Here is a 17,275-nt window from a genome sequence, read left to right on the forward strand (position 1 = left end):
AAGGAGAAAAGGAAGGATACACCCATCTGAGTGCAGAGTCCCAAAGAACAGCAAGGAGAGACAAGACAGCCCTCCTCAGTGGTCAGTGCAGAGAAACAGAGGAGACAACAGAGTGGGGAGGACTAGAGGTCTCCTCAAGAAAATTAGGAACATTTCATGCAAAGATGGGCTCGATAAAGGACAGAAATGGTATGGACCTAACAGAAGCAGAAGATATTAAGAAGAGGTGGCAAAAATACACAGAGGAACTATACAAAAAACATCTTCATGACCCAGATAACCACGATGGTGTGATCACTCACCTAGAGCCAGACATCATGGAATGTGAAGTCAAGTGGCCTTAGGAAGCATCACTATGAACAAAGCTAGTGGAGGTGATGGAATTCCAGTGGAGCTATTTCAAATCCTAAAAGATGATGCTGTGAAAGTGCTGCACTCAATATGCCAGCAAATTTGGAAAACTCAGCAGTGGCCACAGGACTGGAAAAGTCACTTTTCATTCCAATCCCAAAGAAACGCAATACCAAAGAATGTTCAAACTACCGCACAATTGCACTCATCTCACACACTAGTAAAGTAGTGCTCAAAATTCTCCAAGCCAGGCTTCAGCAATACTTGAACTGTGAACTTCCTGATGTTCAAGCTGGTTTTAGAAAAGGCAGAGGAACCAGAGATCAAATTGCCAACATCCGCTGGATCATCGAAAAAGCAAGAGAGTTCCAGAAAAACATCTATTTCTGCTTTATTGACTATGCCAAAGCCTTTGACTATGAAGATCACAATAAACTGTGGAAAATTCTGAAAGACATGGGAATACCAGACCACCTGACCTGCCTCTTGAGAAATTTGTATGCAGGTCAGGAAGCAACAGTTAGAACTGGACATGGAACAGACTGGTTACAAATAGGAAAAGGTGTACGTCAAGGCTGTATATTGTCACCCTGCTTATTTAACTTCTGTGCATAGTACATCATGAGAAACACTGGACTGGAAGAAACACAAGCTGGAATCAAGATTGCTGGGAGAAATATCAGTAACCTCAGATATGCAGATGACACCACCCTTATGGCAGAAAGTGAGAAAGAACTAAAAGGCCTCTTGATGAAAGTGAAAGAGGAGAGTGAAAAAGTTGGCTTAAAACTCAACATTCAGAAAACTAAGATCATGGCATCTGGTCCCATCACTTCATGGGAGATAGATGGGGAAACAGTGGAAACAGTGGCTGACTTTATTTTTGGGGGCTGCAAAATCACTGCAGATGGTGATTGCAGCTCTAAAATTAAAAGACACTTACTCCTTGGAAGGAAAGTTACGACCAACCTAGATAGCATATTGAAAAGCAGAGACATTACTTTGTCAACAAAGGTCCGTCTAATCAAGGCTATGGTTTTTCCATTAGTCATGTATGGATGTGAGAGTTGGACTGTGAAGAAAGCTGAGCGCCGAAGAATTGATGCTTTTGAACTGTGGTGTTGGAGAAGTCTCTTGACAGTCTCTTGGACTGCAAGGAGATCCAGCCAGTTCATCCTGAAGGAGATCAGTCCTGGGTGTTCATTGGAAGGGCTGATGTTGACGCTGAAACTGAAATACTTTGGCAACCTGATGCGAAGAGCTGACTCATTGGAAAAGACCCTGATGCTGGGAAAGATTGAGGGCAGAAGGAGAAGGGGACGACAGAGGATGAGATGGTTGGATGCCATCACTGACACAATGGACGTGAGTTTGAGTGAACTCCAGGAGTTGGTGATGGACAGGAAGGCCTGGCATGTTGCGGTTCATGGGGTCGCAAAGAGTCAGACACGACTGAGCAACTGAACTGAACCCAATTACATGTTAATCCAAAACATTTTAAATAAAAAAAATAACAATACTTTCCAACACAAACAAAAAAGTTAATGAGAAGAATGTCATTGCTTTACAGTATCGAGAGTCTCTTCAGCGTCTGGAATAAAAGAACTTGGCTGGATTTTCTTATCTGCTTCTGCATTCAATCTGTTGCAATCTGTTTTTTCAGTTGAAGAATATGAAGAAATCAGTCGTCACACAAATATGTAATTGGAAAAAGTATTTTCATAGTCTTTTTATTTAAGCCACATATCATGGAGATTTTTTTTTTTAATTTTTTGGAGCAAGCATTTAATGGGGAACATTTCTTTGAAAACAAAAGAGAAACAGAGGTTAACGGGAAGAAATTGTGAACTCAGTTTTTGAGTCCAGAGGGCAGTTAATTTCAAGGATTCTTAAGTGTCAGGCTCAAAGCATCTTTAGGTGGACTGAGGGACTTCCCTGGCAGTCCAGTGGCTGAGACTCTGTACTCCACTGCAGGGGGCACGAGTTCAATCCCTGGTTGTGGGAACTGGGATCCTTCGAGTCCTGAGGCTCAGCCAAAAAAAAGGAGGCTGTCTGGGGGCTCTCAGGAATTTTCTGGCTTGCAGTTCAAATGTCCTTGGTGATGGCATCAGGTGTTCCGGTGAACTAACGGCAGCAGGCATTCAGGTTTTTATACACAATCTGTTGTGAGTTTTTCCTTTTGAAGTTTATGTTAAGTTGCTTTATCTTGCAGGGCACGGGGGGAAAGGGCAGTCCTAGTTTTTAGTGGTGCCAGTTCAGGAGGGTGGGAGGACGACGACCTTACAGGCACACAGAGTGGCAGGAGGCAGTTTATACAGAGGACAGAAGGCTCAAAGTGAGTGAACTGTCCTGCGACCAACAAGGGTGTGACAGCTTTTGTTGAAACATAGAATGTCTCTCTCCACAATCATGCCCATTTTTTCAAAGAAAATCAAAGTAAGACTAATTTGTTTGTGAAACAAGTCTAGTCTCATTAAGCATGGCTAAATTATTTTAAAATTGATTTGTTATTGAAGTGTAGTTGATTTATAATGTGTTAGTTTCAGCAAAGTGGTTCATATATATATTATATTTTATAAATGTATATTATATATAATTATTGGGACTATATATCATCATATATAATGCATATATATTAGGTGCTAGGATTGGGCTCTTTTACTGTGGAAGCCCAGGTTCGATCCACAGTCAGCAAAACATCCTGTATGCTGTGCAGCACAGCCAAAAGACAGAAGTGTATATATATTTATAAACAGAAATCACAGAAGCAAAGAACACTCAGTTCAGTTTAGTTGTCCGACTCTTTGCCACCCCAGGACTGCAGCACTCAGGCTTCCCTGTTCATTACCAACTCCCAGAGCTCACTCAAATTCACGGCCATCGAGTCCGTAATGCCATCCAAACATCTCATCCTCGGTTGCCCTCTTCTCCTCCCGCCTTCAATCTTTCCAAGCTTTGTGAGTCAGTTCTTCGCATCAGGTGGCCAAAGTAGTGCAGTTTCAGCTTCAGCATCAGTCCTTCCAATGAATATTCAGGGTTGATTTACTTTAGGATGGACTGGTTGGATCTTGCAGTCCATGGGACTCTCAAGAGTCTTCTCCAACACCACAGTTCAGAAGCATCAATTCTTTGGTGCTCAGCTTTCTTTATAGTCCAACTCTCACATCCATACAAGACTAATGGAAAAACCATACCTTTGACTAGATGGACCTTTGTCGGCAAAGTGATCTCTCTGCTTTTTAATATGCTGTCTAGGTTGGTCATAGCTTTTCTTTGAAGGAGCAAGTGTCTTTTAATTTCATGGCTATAGTCACCACCTGCAGTTATTTTGGAGCCCAAGAAAATAAAGTCTCACTGTTTCCACTGTTTCCCCATCTGTTTGCCATGATCTTAGTTTTCTGAACGTTGAGTTTTAAGCCAACTTTTTCACTCTCCTCTTTCACTTTCATCACGAGGCTCTTTAGTTCTTCACTTTCTGCCATAAGGGTGGTGTTAATCTGCATATCTGAGGTTATTGATATTTCTCCCAGCAATCTTGATTCCAGCTTGTGCTTCATCCAGCCCAGTGTTTCTCATGATGTACTCTGCATCAGATCAGATCAGTCGCTCACTCGTGTCCGACTCTTTGCGACCCCATGAATCGCAGCACGCCAGGCCTCCCTGTCCATCACCAGCTCCCAGAGTTCACCCAGACTCACGTCCATCAAGTCAGTGATGCCATCCAGCCATCTCATCCTCGGAGTTGTCCCCTTCTCCTCTTGCCACCAATCCCTCCCAGCATCAGAGTCTTTTCCAATGAGTCAACTCTTCGCATGAGGTGGCCAAAGTACTGGAGTTTCAGCTTTAGCATCATTCTTTCCAAAGAAATCCCAGGGCTGATCTCCTTCAGAATGGACTGGTTGGATCTCCTTGCAGTCCAAGGGACTCTCAAGAGTCTTCTCCAACACCACAGTTCAGAAGCATCAATTCTTCGGCGCTAAGCTTTCTTCACAGTCCAACTCTCACATCCATACATGACCACAGGAAAAGCCGTAGCCTTTACTAGACGGACCTTTGTTGGCAAAGTGATGTCTCTGCTTTTGAATATGCTATCTAGGTTGGTCATAACTTTCCTTCCAAGGAGTAAGCGTCTTTTAATTTCATGGCTGCAGTCACCATCTGCAGTGATTTTGGAGCTCAGAAAAATAGTCTGACACTGTTTCCACTGTTTCCCCATCTATCTCCCATGAAGTGATGGGACCGGATGCCATGATCTTCGTTTTCTGAATGTTGAGCTTTAAGCCAACTTTTTCACTCTCCACTTTCACTTTCATCAAGAGGCTTTTTAGTTCCTCTTCACTTTCTGCCACAAGGGTGGTGTCATCTGCATATCTGGGGTTATTGATATTTCTCCCGGCAATCTTGATTCCAGCTTGTGTTTCTTCCAGTCCAGCGTTTCTCACGATGTACTCTGCATATAAGTTAAATAAGCAGGGTGACAATATACAGCCTTGACAAACTCCTTTTCCTATTTGGAACCAGTCTGTTGTTCCATGTCCAGTTCTAACTGTTGCTTCCTGACCTGCATACAAATTTCTCAAGAGGCAGATCAGGTGGTCTGGTATTCCCATCTCTTTCAGAATTTTCCACAGTTTATTGTGATCCACACAGTCAAAGGCTTTGGCATAGTCAATAAAGCAAAAATAGATGTTTTTCTGGAACTCTCTTGCTTTTTCCATGATCCAGCGGATGTTGGCAATTTGATCTCTGGTTCCTCTGCCTTTTCTAAAACCAGCTTGAACATCAGGAAGTTCACAGTGCAAGTATTCCTGAAGCCTGGCTTGGAGAATTTTGAGCACTACTTTACTAGTGTGTGAGATGAGTGCAATTGTGCGGTAGTTTGAACATTCTTTGGTATTGCGTTTCTTTGGGATTGGAATGAAAAGTGACTTTTCCAGTCCTGTGGCCACTGCTGAGTTTTCCAAATTTGCTGGCATACTGAATGCAGCACTTTCACAGCATCATCTTTTAGGATTTGAAATAGCTCCACTGGAATTCCATCACCTCCACTAGCTTTGTTCATAGTGATGCTTCCTAAGGCCCACTTGACTTCACATTCCATGATGTCTGGCTCTAGGTGAGTGATCACACCATCGTGGTTATCTGGGTCATGAAGATCTTTTTTTATAGTTCTTCTGTGTATTCTTGCCACTTCCTTAATATCTTCTGCTTCTGTTAGGTCCATACCATTTCTGTCCTTTATTGTGCCTGTCTTTGCATGAAATGTTCCCTTGGTATCTCTAATTTTCTTGATGAGATCTCTAGTCTTTCCCATTCTATTGTTTTCTTCTATTTCTTTGCATTGATCGCTGAGGAAGGCTTTCTTATGGTTCCTTGGTATTCTTTGGAACTCTGCATTCAAATGGGTATTTCCTTTTCTCATTTGTCTTTAGCTTATCTTCTTTTTTCAGCTCTTTGTAAGGCCTGGTCAGACAACCATTTTGCCTTTTTGCATTTCTTTTCTTGGGGTTCGTCTTGTTCACTGCCTCCTGTACAATGTCACGAACCTCCAAACCTCCATCCATAGCTCTCAGGCACTCTATCAGATCTAATCCCTTGAATCTACTTGTCACTTACACTGTATAATTGTAAGGGATTTGATTTTGGTCATACCTGAGTGGTCTAGTGGCGGATGTTCTATGGCAAAGAACACAGAACTTCAACAAAGCGCTCTCTTCCTTTTTCTTTAAATTTACCGTCATGGTTGACACACATCAAGCAATGCACTTTAATTGTACATTTTGTTCTTGGGTTGAATTCATACCATTATAATGGTAAACATCTGGTAGAGATAAGATATGCTTGTTTGACTAGTCTCAGCTTTAGAGAGGTTTTTTTTTTTTTTTTTTCTTTCCTTAAGCCAATTAAATACAGCTCTCTTACAAGTTAATTTTTAGGAATACTGTCTGGAGTAGAAAAACATTACATACATATTATATATATATGTGTATATACATGGGGTCGCAAAGAGTCAGCATGACTGAGCGACTGAACAGCAACAATATATACATATGCATATGTAAACATACAGACAGGTGCCAAGACAGGTCTTAAGGCTTTCATTTAAAGCCTTAGTTATGAGGTAGGTACAATAATATGAAGTTTACTAGGCTATAAAAAAAAATAGTTGGATCCAAATTATATTTCTGGCAGATGGAACAAGTTAAAGTCAGTTGCCCAGAAGGCTAAAGCTTTTTACTAATATTTGTGGAGAAGTGCTTTAAGACTTTTGGTGCCACATGGCCCTCTTAAGTGCATGATAATTTTGTTCTGTTTCCAATGTCCTGATATTTTACAGTATCTGAAAGTGCCTTGAGACAATAAGGAGGTTTTGGGACTGGTAAGACTGGTTTTGAATTACTCCTAGAGGCACACTGGTGTTTTTTTAAAGAGTTACTTTACAAGACAAGGACAGTTGTTTTTAATTCTCAGAGAATTGGATTGCTGCTTGAATGATACCAAGAAGGGTGACTTACCCATCCAGTGCATTATCTTGGATTTGTTTCTTTATGTTAAGGAGAAGACTTTTCCTTCCGGTCTCCAGATGGAAATTGCAAGACTCCTGTGTTGTAGATTTAGAGCTGTGTGGCTTTGGAATATTTTAATAAATAATTCCACAAAGGCTTCAGAATTTTTTTTTCTTTTTTTCTCCTCTGAGTACAATAGTTTTATTTTAGCTTAGGAAACACAGCCTCTGAATATCAGGCCAACTTCTAAGCATATAATCCCTTAAAAAAAATCACTTCAACATCTTATCATGTTTCAGCTGCTACAAACAGTGAATTTTACTGGCAGTATCAAACTTTTTTGTTTTTTTCTTGTAAAACCAAAGGCATACCTGTTTCAAGTGACTCAAAACCAAAACTAATGAGCTTTTTATGACTTAACCACAAATGCAAGAGGCATCTTCAAAGAGGGTGCAAAACATACAGCCCTCCCAAGATCCAGAGTCATCTCCAAGACAGCTAAAAGAAAGTCTTAAATAACCTCCACATCTCGTGAACTGTCGATGGTTCCTAGGATACTAGCCATAAACAGAATGTGACCCACATTTCTGTGAGGACATCTGTGTATTCTCAGGGCTCCCAGCCTGACAACTGGCCACCTACAGACACAGACCGGCCCGACAACTTGCATGCCCGGGCAGGCAGACAGCTAAGACCTCAGGACAGAAAATGAGAAAAGAGGGAAAGCAATAGCTGTCCCTGGGAGTGTCAGTCGCTCAGTTGTGACTGACTCTGGTGATCCTATGGACTAAAGCCCGCTAAAGCCAGGGAAGAAATGGGAAAGGAGATGACGTGGCTTGTCATCTCCTTCTCCAGGGGCTCTTCCCAACCCAGGGATGGAACTCACGTCTCCTGCACTGCTGGCAGATTCTTTACCGTCTAAGCCACCAGAGAAGGCCATGCCTGGGACAGAAAGGATCAATGACCAGTGGGTACCCAAAACCAAATTCGCAAGAGTCTCATCCCAAATAACTAATTCTTACAAATGTTTTTTTTTTTTCCTGCCGATCTGAATTTGGAAAGGAAGGGACAAGAAGGAATTATTACCTTCCTCTCTTGACCAGTCTTCCCTGGTGGCTCCCCCAGGGAGTTGGTAAAGAGTCCCCCAGCAACGCAGGAGGCCACCTGCAATTGCTGACCCGGGCTTTGATCCCTGGGTCGGGAAGACGCCCTGAAGGAAATGGCAACATGCGCCAGTATTGCCTGGGAAATCGCATGGATAGAGGAGGTAGGAATGATGTGGTTGGAAATGCTAACTTGGGCCAGTTTAGTCAGGACCCAGGATCTCTCAGGGGCAGCCCTCCTTTCCCCCCCAACCGCCCCAGAGGAGGGTGTCCCAGACAATGCTAACTCATCCTTCTTAAAAACATATAGGAGCTGAAGTTTTCCCCTGTCCTGTTAGGGTTTTCAGCTGGGACTGACATAAGACAGGAGAAAAGCATAAAATGTATTTACATGAACAAAAGAAGAAGAACGCTCACAAGAAAAATGAAGACCCAAAGAAGTGCCCAGGCCTAAGTGCCTGTATACCAGCTGAACAAAGAGTAGTCGCTGTAGAAGAGTGCCTAAGTGACGTGGTGGCGATGGTTTAGTCGCTAAGCCATGTCCAACTCTTGCGACCTGATGGACGTGGCCCACTAGGCTCCTGTGTGCCCTGGACCTCATACGGGCAGGCTGAAGGAAAACACCGCTTAACTGGATACAGTTCTCTTGGCCTCTGAGCCTCATCTCTTGTGATAAGAATGCTTCTTCCTCCTACCATAGAGAAGGCACCTCTCACGTGGCATATTTATATCCTGCTTTTAGGAAAAAAAAGGAAGGTCAGTGTACCCCTCTTGCATCTACAGTTTATCGAGTGCCTTTAATTCAAAATAAGCAGTATGGAGTTCCCTGGGGGTCCAGTACTTAGGACTTGGTGTTTTCACTGTACTGCCCTGGGTTCGAGACCTTGTTAGGGAACTAAGATCCTTCAAGCCTTGTGACAGAGCCAAAACAAAACAAAAAACACCCACAAAACCAAAATAACCAACATCCCAAAGTGGCATATTGTGGGGGTGGCAGGTTCTGAACTCCTTCAAAAGAAAAAACAATGAGCAGTGTAGCCCACAACTCAATGGCGCACGCGCTTTTCCTCAAGACAGTCATAGTATGCAGCAGCAGGGCTTCTAAAGAGCACTTACAGGGACTTCCCTGCTGGTCCAGTGGCTAAGATGCCTTGTTTCCAATGCAAGGGGCTTGGGTTCCATCCTTGGCCAATCCCACATGCTGCAACTAAGACCTATTGCCACCGAATAAATAAATATTTTTTAAAAAAGAATATTTATAGAGGGACTTCCTGGCAGTCCAGTGACTTCGACTCTACACTCCTAATGCAGGAGCCCAGGTTCGACCCCTGGTCGGGGAATTAGATCCCTCATGCAGAAACTAAGAGTTTGCGTGCTGCACGTGTTGCAACTGAAAAGATCCCAAATGCTGCAACTAGCCGTCCTGCATGCGTGCATGCTGTCACTTCAGTCGTGTCCAACTCTGCGCAGCCTGATGCACTGTAGCCGCCAGGCTCCTCTGTCCATGGGGTTCTCCAGGCAAGAACACTGGAGTGGGTTGCCGTGCCCTCCTCCAGGGGGTCTTCCAGACCCAGGGATGGAACCCACGTTTCTTATGTCTCCTGCAGTGGCAGGCGGGTTCTCTACCACTGGTGTGCTGCAAGTAAGATCTCCAGTGCAGCCAAGAGAAAAGAATATTTATGGAGTAATCAAGCGCGAAGTACTCAAGAGTCAAGGTTTAATACAATTAATAACTTTATTTTCACCAAGGATTTTTCTTGTTTTACTCAGTGTGTTTTTAATCAGAAATCATTTTTCTTAAAATTATTTATTGATTTGGCTGTGCCAGATCTTAGTTGTACCATGCAGAATCTTCTGGTTACAGCATGTGAGCCCTGGCCTGGCACTGAAGAATACAGTGACTCTGAGAGGAGTTTGGTGCCGCTTCCTTGATTTATGCTAAGGTGGTTTTACATCCCCCCCATTGTTTTGTAGCTTTAGTGCAAATGTCAACACAAAACACCAAATATCAAGAGAGTGAGAAGACAGGACACAGACTGAGAGAAGATATTTTCAAAACTTATCTAATAAAAAGTTATCTAAAATTTACAAAGGAGTTTTTAAATGAAATAACAGGAAATCAAACAACTTGCTTAAGAAATAGGCAAAAGATTTGAATAAACACCAAAGATGGTACATGGATGATCAACAAGCATATGAAAAGATGTTCGACATCATGTGTCATTAGGGAATTGCAAATTAAAACAACAATGAGATGCTACTGTACACCTGTTAGAACGGTGAAGGTCCAAGACGCTGACAGTCTTCACATGCGGGCAAGGATGTGGAATCAGAGTAAGTCTTGTTTCATTTCTGGTGGGAATGCAAAATGGTACTGTCACTTGGGAAGGCCGTTTGGTGGTTTCTTACAAAACTAAACAAACTCTTACATGACCCAGCAGCTGTGCCGCTTGAGATTCACCCCAAAAAACTGAAAATTCAGTCCACACAAAAACGTGCACACAGATGTGTATAGCAGTTGTATTCCTAATTGCCAAAACTTGGAGGCAACCAAGATGTCCTTCAGTAGGTGAACGGATAAATTAGCTGTGCTACATCTATACAGTAGAATTGGTTGTTTTTCAGTTGCTAAGTTAAGAGGAGAGTGAAAAAACTGGCTTAAAACTCAGCATTCAAAAAACTAAGATCATGGCAATCCGGTCCCATCACTTCATGGCAAATAGATGGGGAAACAATGGAAACAGTGACAGACTTTATTTTCTTGGGCTCCAAAATCACTGCAGATGGTGACTGCAGCCATGATATTAAAAGATGCTTGCTCCTTGGAAGAAAAGCTATGACCAACCTAGACAGCATATTAAAAAGCAGAGACATCACTTTGCCAACAAAGGTCTGTCTAGTCAAAGCTATTGTTTTTCCAGTGGTCACATATGGATTTGAGAGTTGGTCTATAAAGAAAGCTGAGCACTGAAGAATTAATGCTCTTGAACTGTGGTGTTGGAGAAGACTCTTGGGAGTCTTTTGGACTGCAAGGAGATCAAACCAGTCAATGCTAAAGGAAATCAGTCCTGAATATTCATTGGAAGGACTGATGCTGAAGCTGAAACTGCAATATTTTGGCCACCTGATGCGAACAACTGACTCATTAGAAAAGACCCTGATCCTGGGAAACACTGAAAGCAGGAGGAGAAGGGGGTGACAGAGGATGAGATGGTTGGATGGCATCATCGACTCAATGGACATGAATTTGAGCAAGCTCCGGGAGTTGGTGACAGACAGGGAAGCCTGGCATGCTGAGTCCATGGGGTCGCAAAGAGTCGGACACGACTGAGCGACTGAACTGAAGTGAAAAAAACTGATCTGAAAAGACTATATAGTTTATAATTCCAACTACATGATATTCTGGAAAAGACAAAACAATGAAGACAGTAAAAAGATTAGTGCTGACTGGGGTGAGGGGAAATGGGAGGAGGTGGAGCACAGACTTTTTACAGCAATCTATTTCTGTTTTGTAAATAAGTTCATTTGTATCATTCTTTAGATCCCACATGTAAGTGTCTTTCTCTGACGATACTTCACTGTGATAATCTCTAGGTTCATCAGTGTTGCTGCAAAAGGCATTATTTCATTCTTTTATGATTACTGCTCCACTTTATATTCTATCTTCTGTATCCATTCATCTTTTGATGGACATCTAGGTTGCTTCCATGTCTTGGCTATTGCAAATAGTGCTGCTGTGAACCCTGGGGTGCACGTATCTTTTTCAGTTAGAGTTTTCATCTTGTCCAGATATATGCCCAGGAGTGGGATTGCTAGGTCATATGGTAACTCTATTTTTCATTTTTTTTAAGAACCTCTGCACAGTTCACTGTGAACTGTGCCAGTTCACATCTCCACCAGTAGTGTGAGCGGACCCCTTTTCTCCACACCCTCTCCAGACTTCCTCTTTCTCCTTGAGTATTTTTGGCATTTATGTCTACATGCTACGGATGCACTACAACATACTGGTTATCGACTTCTGTCTCCCGACTTCCTGTTACGGTGAGAATTTAGCTGTCTGATACAACTGTCCCTTCAGCTCCTCCCTGTCCCAATATATTATCACTTTTTTACTAAATATTTGCGGTTTCTAATATTATAGCTATGCAATTATTCATAGCTGAGCATTTATAATACTGATTTAATTTTCTTTCTTGTTTTATTTTCTCAGTCGACAATCACCTTTTTTAGAAATATCAATTTTGGGGGCAGTGCTGGGTCTTCACGGCTGCATGCAGGCTTTCTCCAGTTGTGGCGAGCAGGGCTGAGCGGCGGGGGTGGGAGGCTGCTCTGCTGCGGTGCGTGCACCTCACTACAGTGGCCTCTGCTTGCAGAGCGCGGGCTCCGGGCACGCGGGCTTTGCTAGTTGCTGCGGTGCGTGCGCCTCACTACAGGGGCCTCCGCTTGCAGAGCACGGGCTCCGGGCACGCGGGCTTTGCTGGTTGTGCCGCGGGGCCTTAGTTGCCCTGTAGCACGTGGCATCTTCCAGACCAGGGGTTGAACTGGTCCTTCACATTGCAAGGTGTCATTCCCTGGACAACCAGGGAAGCCCTGCCTTGATAGTTTTTCCTTTGTGTTCACTGATAATTCTTGCACCTTCCTAAAACTTCTGTTTCTTGGCAGCATTCTCTAAATAACTCCATTCTTCTCAGTTTTGGATTGATTTCCTTTTAGGCCTGTGACAGAGCTGTCATCTTGGGAGTCTGTAGTCATCCTAGAAATTCTTCCTTCCGATAGGAATTCTGGCTACTGGATCACATGTATTACCTTTTCTTGGTTTGCTTACTCTTTCTTGGTTTGATTTGCTTAAAAAAAAAAAAAAAAGGAAGCATGTTTTACCAGTAGCTTTTGGGGGTTAGAAAGCTAACACCAGGTATGGGAATGCCCACCCTAGATATTTCTGTGTTTTTAGCTACAGTGACCTCATCTAAACTGGTTGTCCGCTATGGGGATTGCGCTGCCCTCGTGGGATCTGTTCACCATCTTTAACGTCCATCTGTCTTCTGTGTTAGGTCTCTTATTTCCTGTATGTATATCTTCCTTTTCTTTTTTGGTTTCTGCCCTCATTTTGGAAGAACATGCCCTCTAGGAGCTTCCTGAGAAAGGATGCATGGGAGGCAAAAGTGTTAAGATTTTGTATGCCTACAAATGCTTATTCTGTCATTCTTACTGAACAGCTCAGCTGGGCACAGAATTCTAGATTAGTGTATTGGTTAAGGAATAGACCCGTGTGCTGTAGTTTAAACAACGTAGTTTATTTCTCACATGGATGGTCTGGAGGAAGCAGGTGGGAAGGCAGAGTTGTTCAGGCACCCAGCTTCTACCCCACTGATCGTCCCACCATTCCCTGGGTCGATCCTAAGCCAGTTTACCAAAACACATCTACATTCAAGCCCGTAAGAAGCGGAAGGAGAGGAAGGAGAGAGCAAGCAGTTTCCTTTAAAGTTGTGACTGAGAAGCTTGCACACCCTCTGATCAGTTCTGTGGGCTCCCGTTGGGTGAAGTTATTTTCTAGTCCATCTTTTTACTCAGGATGTTGCCTTTTCAGGTTGTAATTTTACACAGGGATCTGGACCCAGTCTCCATGCGAGGGCTCTGGAGTTCATTTCCTGTGTGTGACCCTCATGAAAACCCCCAGCACCAGGCTGTCAGGACAGGCAGAGGCCCAGCTTAGCCACCAGCTGAAGCCCTAAGAGCGGTCCATTGCTCTGAGCAGCCCGCACACCCTTCACCGCTGCCTGGAGTCCCCGGCGGGCTGGACCTCCCAGCTTGCTGCCCGTCTCCACCCCCTTACCCCTCACACACCACCTCTCGCCCCCTGTTCCCAGAGCTCACCAACTCTTTCCCACCTCCTGGCCTTTCCCAAGCTGTCCCCTCCGCCTGCCTCTTCCTGACATCCCCTTAGCTTGCTCCCTCCTCCTCCTGCTCAGATGTCACCACCTTGGAGACTCTCCCTGACTCTGAACAACGGAGTTCATCACTATCCCTTACTCAGCTTTTACTTTCTCTCAAAGCACCCATCACTACTCACATGAGGACCATGATTTTTATTTGTTCAGGATCTGACTCTTGACTAGATAAGGGCCTAGGAAGCTGATTCAGAAAGTGATACCAGGGAGCAGAAGTGAGGCAAGGGGTGTGAACAGAGGAGTCGTCGTCAATACAAGGAGGTGCTATTGAGTCGACCACCCCAGGGTCTTCTGAGGAAGACTGTCAGTGGTGGCTCAGAATTCTGAGGGGAAGAGCGAGAAGCCTGTACACCCCAGAGCGGGCTCCTTTGTCAGGGGTGCCCCTCACAGCCGTTTAATTCCCCTGCACTTCTGGGCTGCATACATGTCAGAGAGGTCTGCAGCAAGAAGCAGGAGGTACGGTCTGAGGTGAGACCCCGTCAGGCTGTCCCTGTGCAAAGCTGGTTGAGGCCCACGGAGAAGTGGTTTCTGTGACAATGGCTGGTAAGAGGTGGGGCTGGGAGACAACACAAGGACCTTAAATAAACATCTTCTGTGCTGCCCTTCGGAGAAGGCAATGGCACCCCACTCCAGTACTCTTGCCTTGAAAATCCCATGGACGGAGGAGCCTGGAAGGCTGCAGTCCATGGGGTCGCTGAGGGTCAGACACGACTGAGCGACTTCACTTTCACTTTTCACTTTCCTGCATTGGAGGAGGAAATGGCACCCCACTCCAGTGTTCTTGCCTGGAGAATCCCAGGGACGGGGGAGCCTGGTGGCTGCCGTCTGTGGGGTCACACGGAGTCGGACACGACTGAAGCGACTCAGCAGCACTGCTGCCCTTCCCCAAGCACTGAGATGAGTGGCCACACACAGCAAGCACTTGATACATATTTGAATGAATGAATGTACGTGTGGGGCTGCAGTCTAGTGGGGAAAAGGCAAGTAGTGATGAGTTAGGAATATTAAGTGGGCTGTGATGGCCTAAGTACAGGCTGTCAGGGGGTCTATAAGCTGGAGCCCAGCTAGTCTACTGGAAGAGAGGGCTTCCTGGAAGAGATGGCCCTTAAGCTGAAATCTGGAAGATGAGCAGGAATTAACTGCATAGCTGGCTTACAAAGCATTTGGACATCTAAGTAAAAATACCCGTGACAGAACTCATGGTAACATTTACCAAGCTCTTGGGCCAGTCTGCTGAATGCTTAATGGGTCTTGTTAGTCTTTGCTTTTAACACTATAAAATGTTGACCGACTCACCTGAGAAGTCAGGTGACGTCCAGTGACTGGGAGAGAGAACTGTTCCCCCACTTCACACGGGCGGACTGAGGCTCAGAGCAGGGCAGTAAGTTGCCTACAGTCACAGGAGTGAATGGCAGAGCCAGGACGAACACCCAGAGCTCCTGAGCCCCTGCTCCTGAGCTGGCCAGACAGAACAGGGGCTCAGGAAGAGGGAGTGAGGAGGGGAAAGGAGACGAGGCAGTGCTGAGCTGGGCGGCGCTGCCTCCCCAGCTATTACCAGCGGAAGCTGAAGGAAGGCGCCTGTAAGGCTCGGGAGACGGAATCGGCCACAGGGCGGCTGCGGCCCCGGAAGAAGCTTCCCTACAGCCCCCCGCAGGCAGACACCCTGGAAATCCCCGAACGCAGAGTCCTCAGGGTCCTGAGCCGGCTGAAGCAGCAGAACTACGGTGAGGGCCCCGGGCTCCCCCAGTGGCTCCCCCAGCCGGGGCCGAGGCGCAGCTCCCTGCTTTGGGCCTAGCTGTGTGCTGACGACCACTCGCTCCAGCCCAGCCCCCCACACTCTTTACCCTGAGCCTGAGCCCAGGGAGCACAGCTGGTCTCAAGAGCCTGGATTGGGAGGGCAGAGGGGCTGAGCAATCCCAGCTCATCATTTCTTGAGCACTCTTGGGGTCACTCACTGTGATAAGCCCTTTGCAGATGTGCTAGAATTCAGTCATCATAATCATGTGTTTATTAATACCCCACGCATTTACACTGAGAAAATTAAAAGTTTAAGCAACTTGCGTAAGGCCCCTCAGCTCGCATGTGTCAGAAAGGGGAGTTTATACGCAGGCCAGACTCCTGCTGCGTGCCAAGTGGGTGGACGAGGAGCCTTCCAAGTGTCTAGACGTGCTCCTTTCTAAGCTGCTATTAGCCCTTACCCTGCGCTCCCTTAAATCCTCATCAGCTCTGAGGTGGACGCACAATCATCTCCAGCTTCTGTAGCAGTTCAGGGAGGTCCAGTGAGTGGCCCAAACCCACCCAGCTTGTTGTGGCAGAGCCGGGTTCTCCCAGGGGTCGGCCTGGCTCCCAAGGCTGAGCGTGCTCTGAAACACCCCTCTCCTGCCTCTTCTACCACTGCCAGCTGCCAATCTGCAGAGCCCGTACGCCCAGGTGCCTTGCATCCCACTCTGCCCGCGGCTGGACAAGAAGACGGTCCGCCGGAAGCAGGGCGGCCACTATGAGCTGGAGCAGTGCCCCTCCCCCGGCCTGGGCCCCGACATCCACAGCATCCTCCTGCACACTGGCTCTCAGGGAGGCAGGTGGGTACCCCGAGGGCACGGCAGGCCCCGGCGCAGGCCCATCCGCCGCCGTGTCAGAGGGCCGGGGCCTAATCCAAGGGGCATCCAGCGTTCCAGGAGGTGGATGCAGACACTGCTGTTCCAGGGACGAGAGGGGAAAGGACAGAAGAGGGAAGAAACTAGTCTCTGAGAGCCTGTGGGCTGGGCAGATTGTTCCAGAGTCAGAGTACTTCTGCCTTTCGGTGCCCAGGACTCCCTGGCACCACCTGCCCTTCTCACGCACAGGGTTTAACTCTCAAGTTCTTTGAGTCTGATTCTGCTTTTGGAGTAGGAAACCGGCTCGGCAGCCAGGTGGATGTGAGCTTTGCCTGCAGCGGTCCTCCCCAGGCCTGCTGGGATGAACCGGGGCAGAGGGTGGCCACTCCCTCTCGCCCTGCTCTCCCGCCTCTCCCCCAGGGAACCCGGCCGTCTCAGTTCTGTGCCGGCTCGAACCCACTGACCCTGTGAAGTCCTGACTCTGCCTGCGGACAGACGGGTCATCGGGCAGGGACTGCTGCTGGATTTTCCTTTTGCGGCCTGGTAAGCCAATAAACAAGAACCTCAGCCTCTGTGCCTCTGTGCCACCCGGCTGTCAGAGCACAGGGCCTCAGGCTCCAGAGCCCTGAAGGCAGACTCGCCCCGAAAGCCTGCCGAGGGCCAGGTGTCCTGCTAGAGGCGGCCTGGGTGCAAGTCTTGACCTTCTGTGCACTCTCTAAGCACAGAATGGGACTGTCCTCAGATGACTGTCTCCAGGCCTCAGACTAGGAGCC

At 46.2% G+C, this 17,275-nt stretch overlaps 1 protein-coding gene across 1 annotated transcript in view; it reads left to right on the top strand.

Moving 5' to 3' along the window:
- Positions 1-17,248, top strand: part of SPATA21 (spermatogenesis associated 21) — a 28,428-nt gene extending 11,180 nt beyond the window's left edge. Inside the window, exons 6-8 of the mRNA XM_027522519.1 lie at positions 15,457-15,632; positions 16,310-16,487; positions 16,923-17,248. Coding sequence (XP_027378320.1) covers positions 15,457-15,632; positions 16,310-16,487; positions 16,923-16,965 — 397 coding nt within the window. The 3' untranslated portion in view covers positions 16,966-17,248. The remainder of the gene's footprint in view (positions 1-15,456; positions 15,633-16,309; positions 16,488-16,922) is intronic.
- Positions 17,249-17,275: the final 27 nt, after the last annotated feature.

This window comes from Bos indicus x Bos taurus, chromosome 2, assembly GCF_003369695.1.
Source record: "Bos indicus x Bos taurus breed Angus x Brahman F1 hybrid chromosome 2, Bos_hybrid_MaternalHap_v2.0, whole genome shotgun sequence".
In the NCBI taxonomy this organism is placed as follows: Eukaryota; Metazoa; Chordata; class Mammalia; order Artiodactyla; family Bovidae; genus Bos; species Bos indicus x Bos taurus.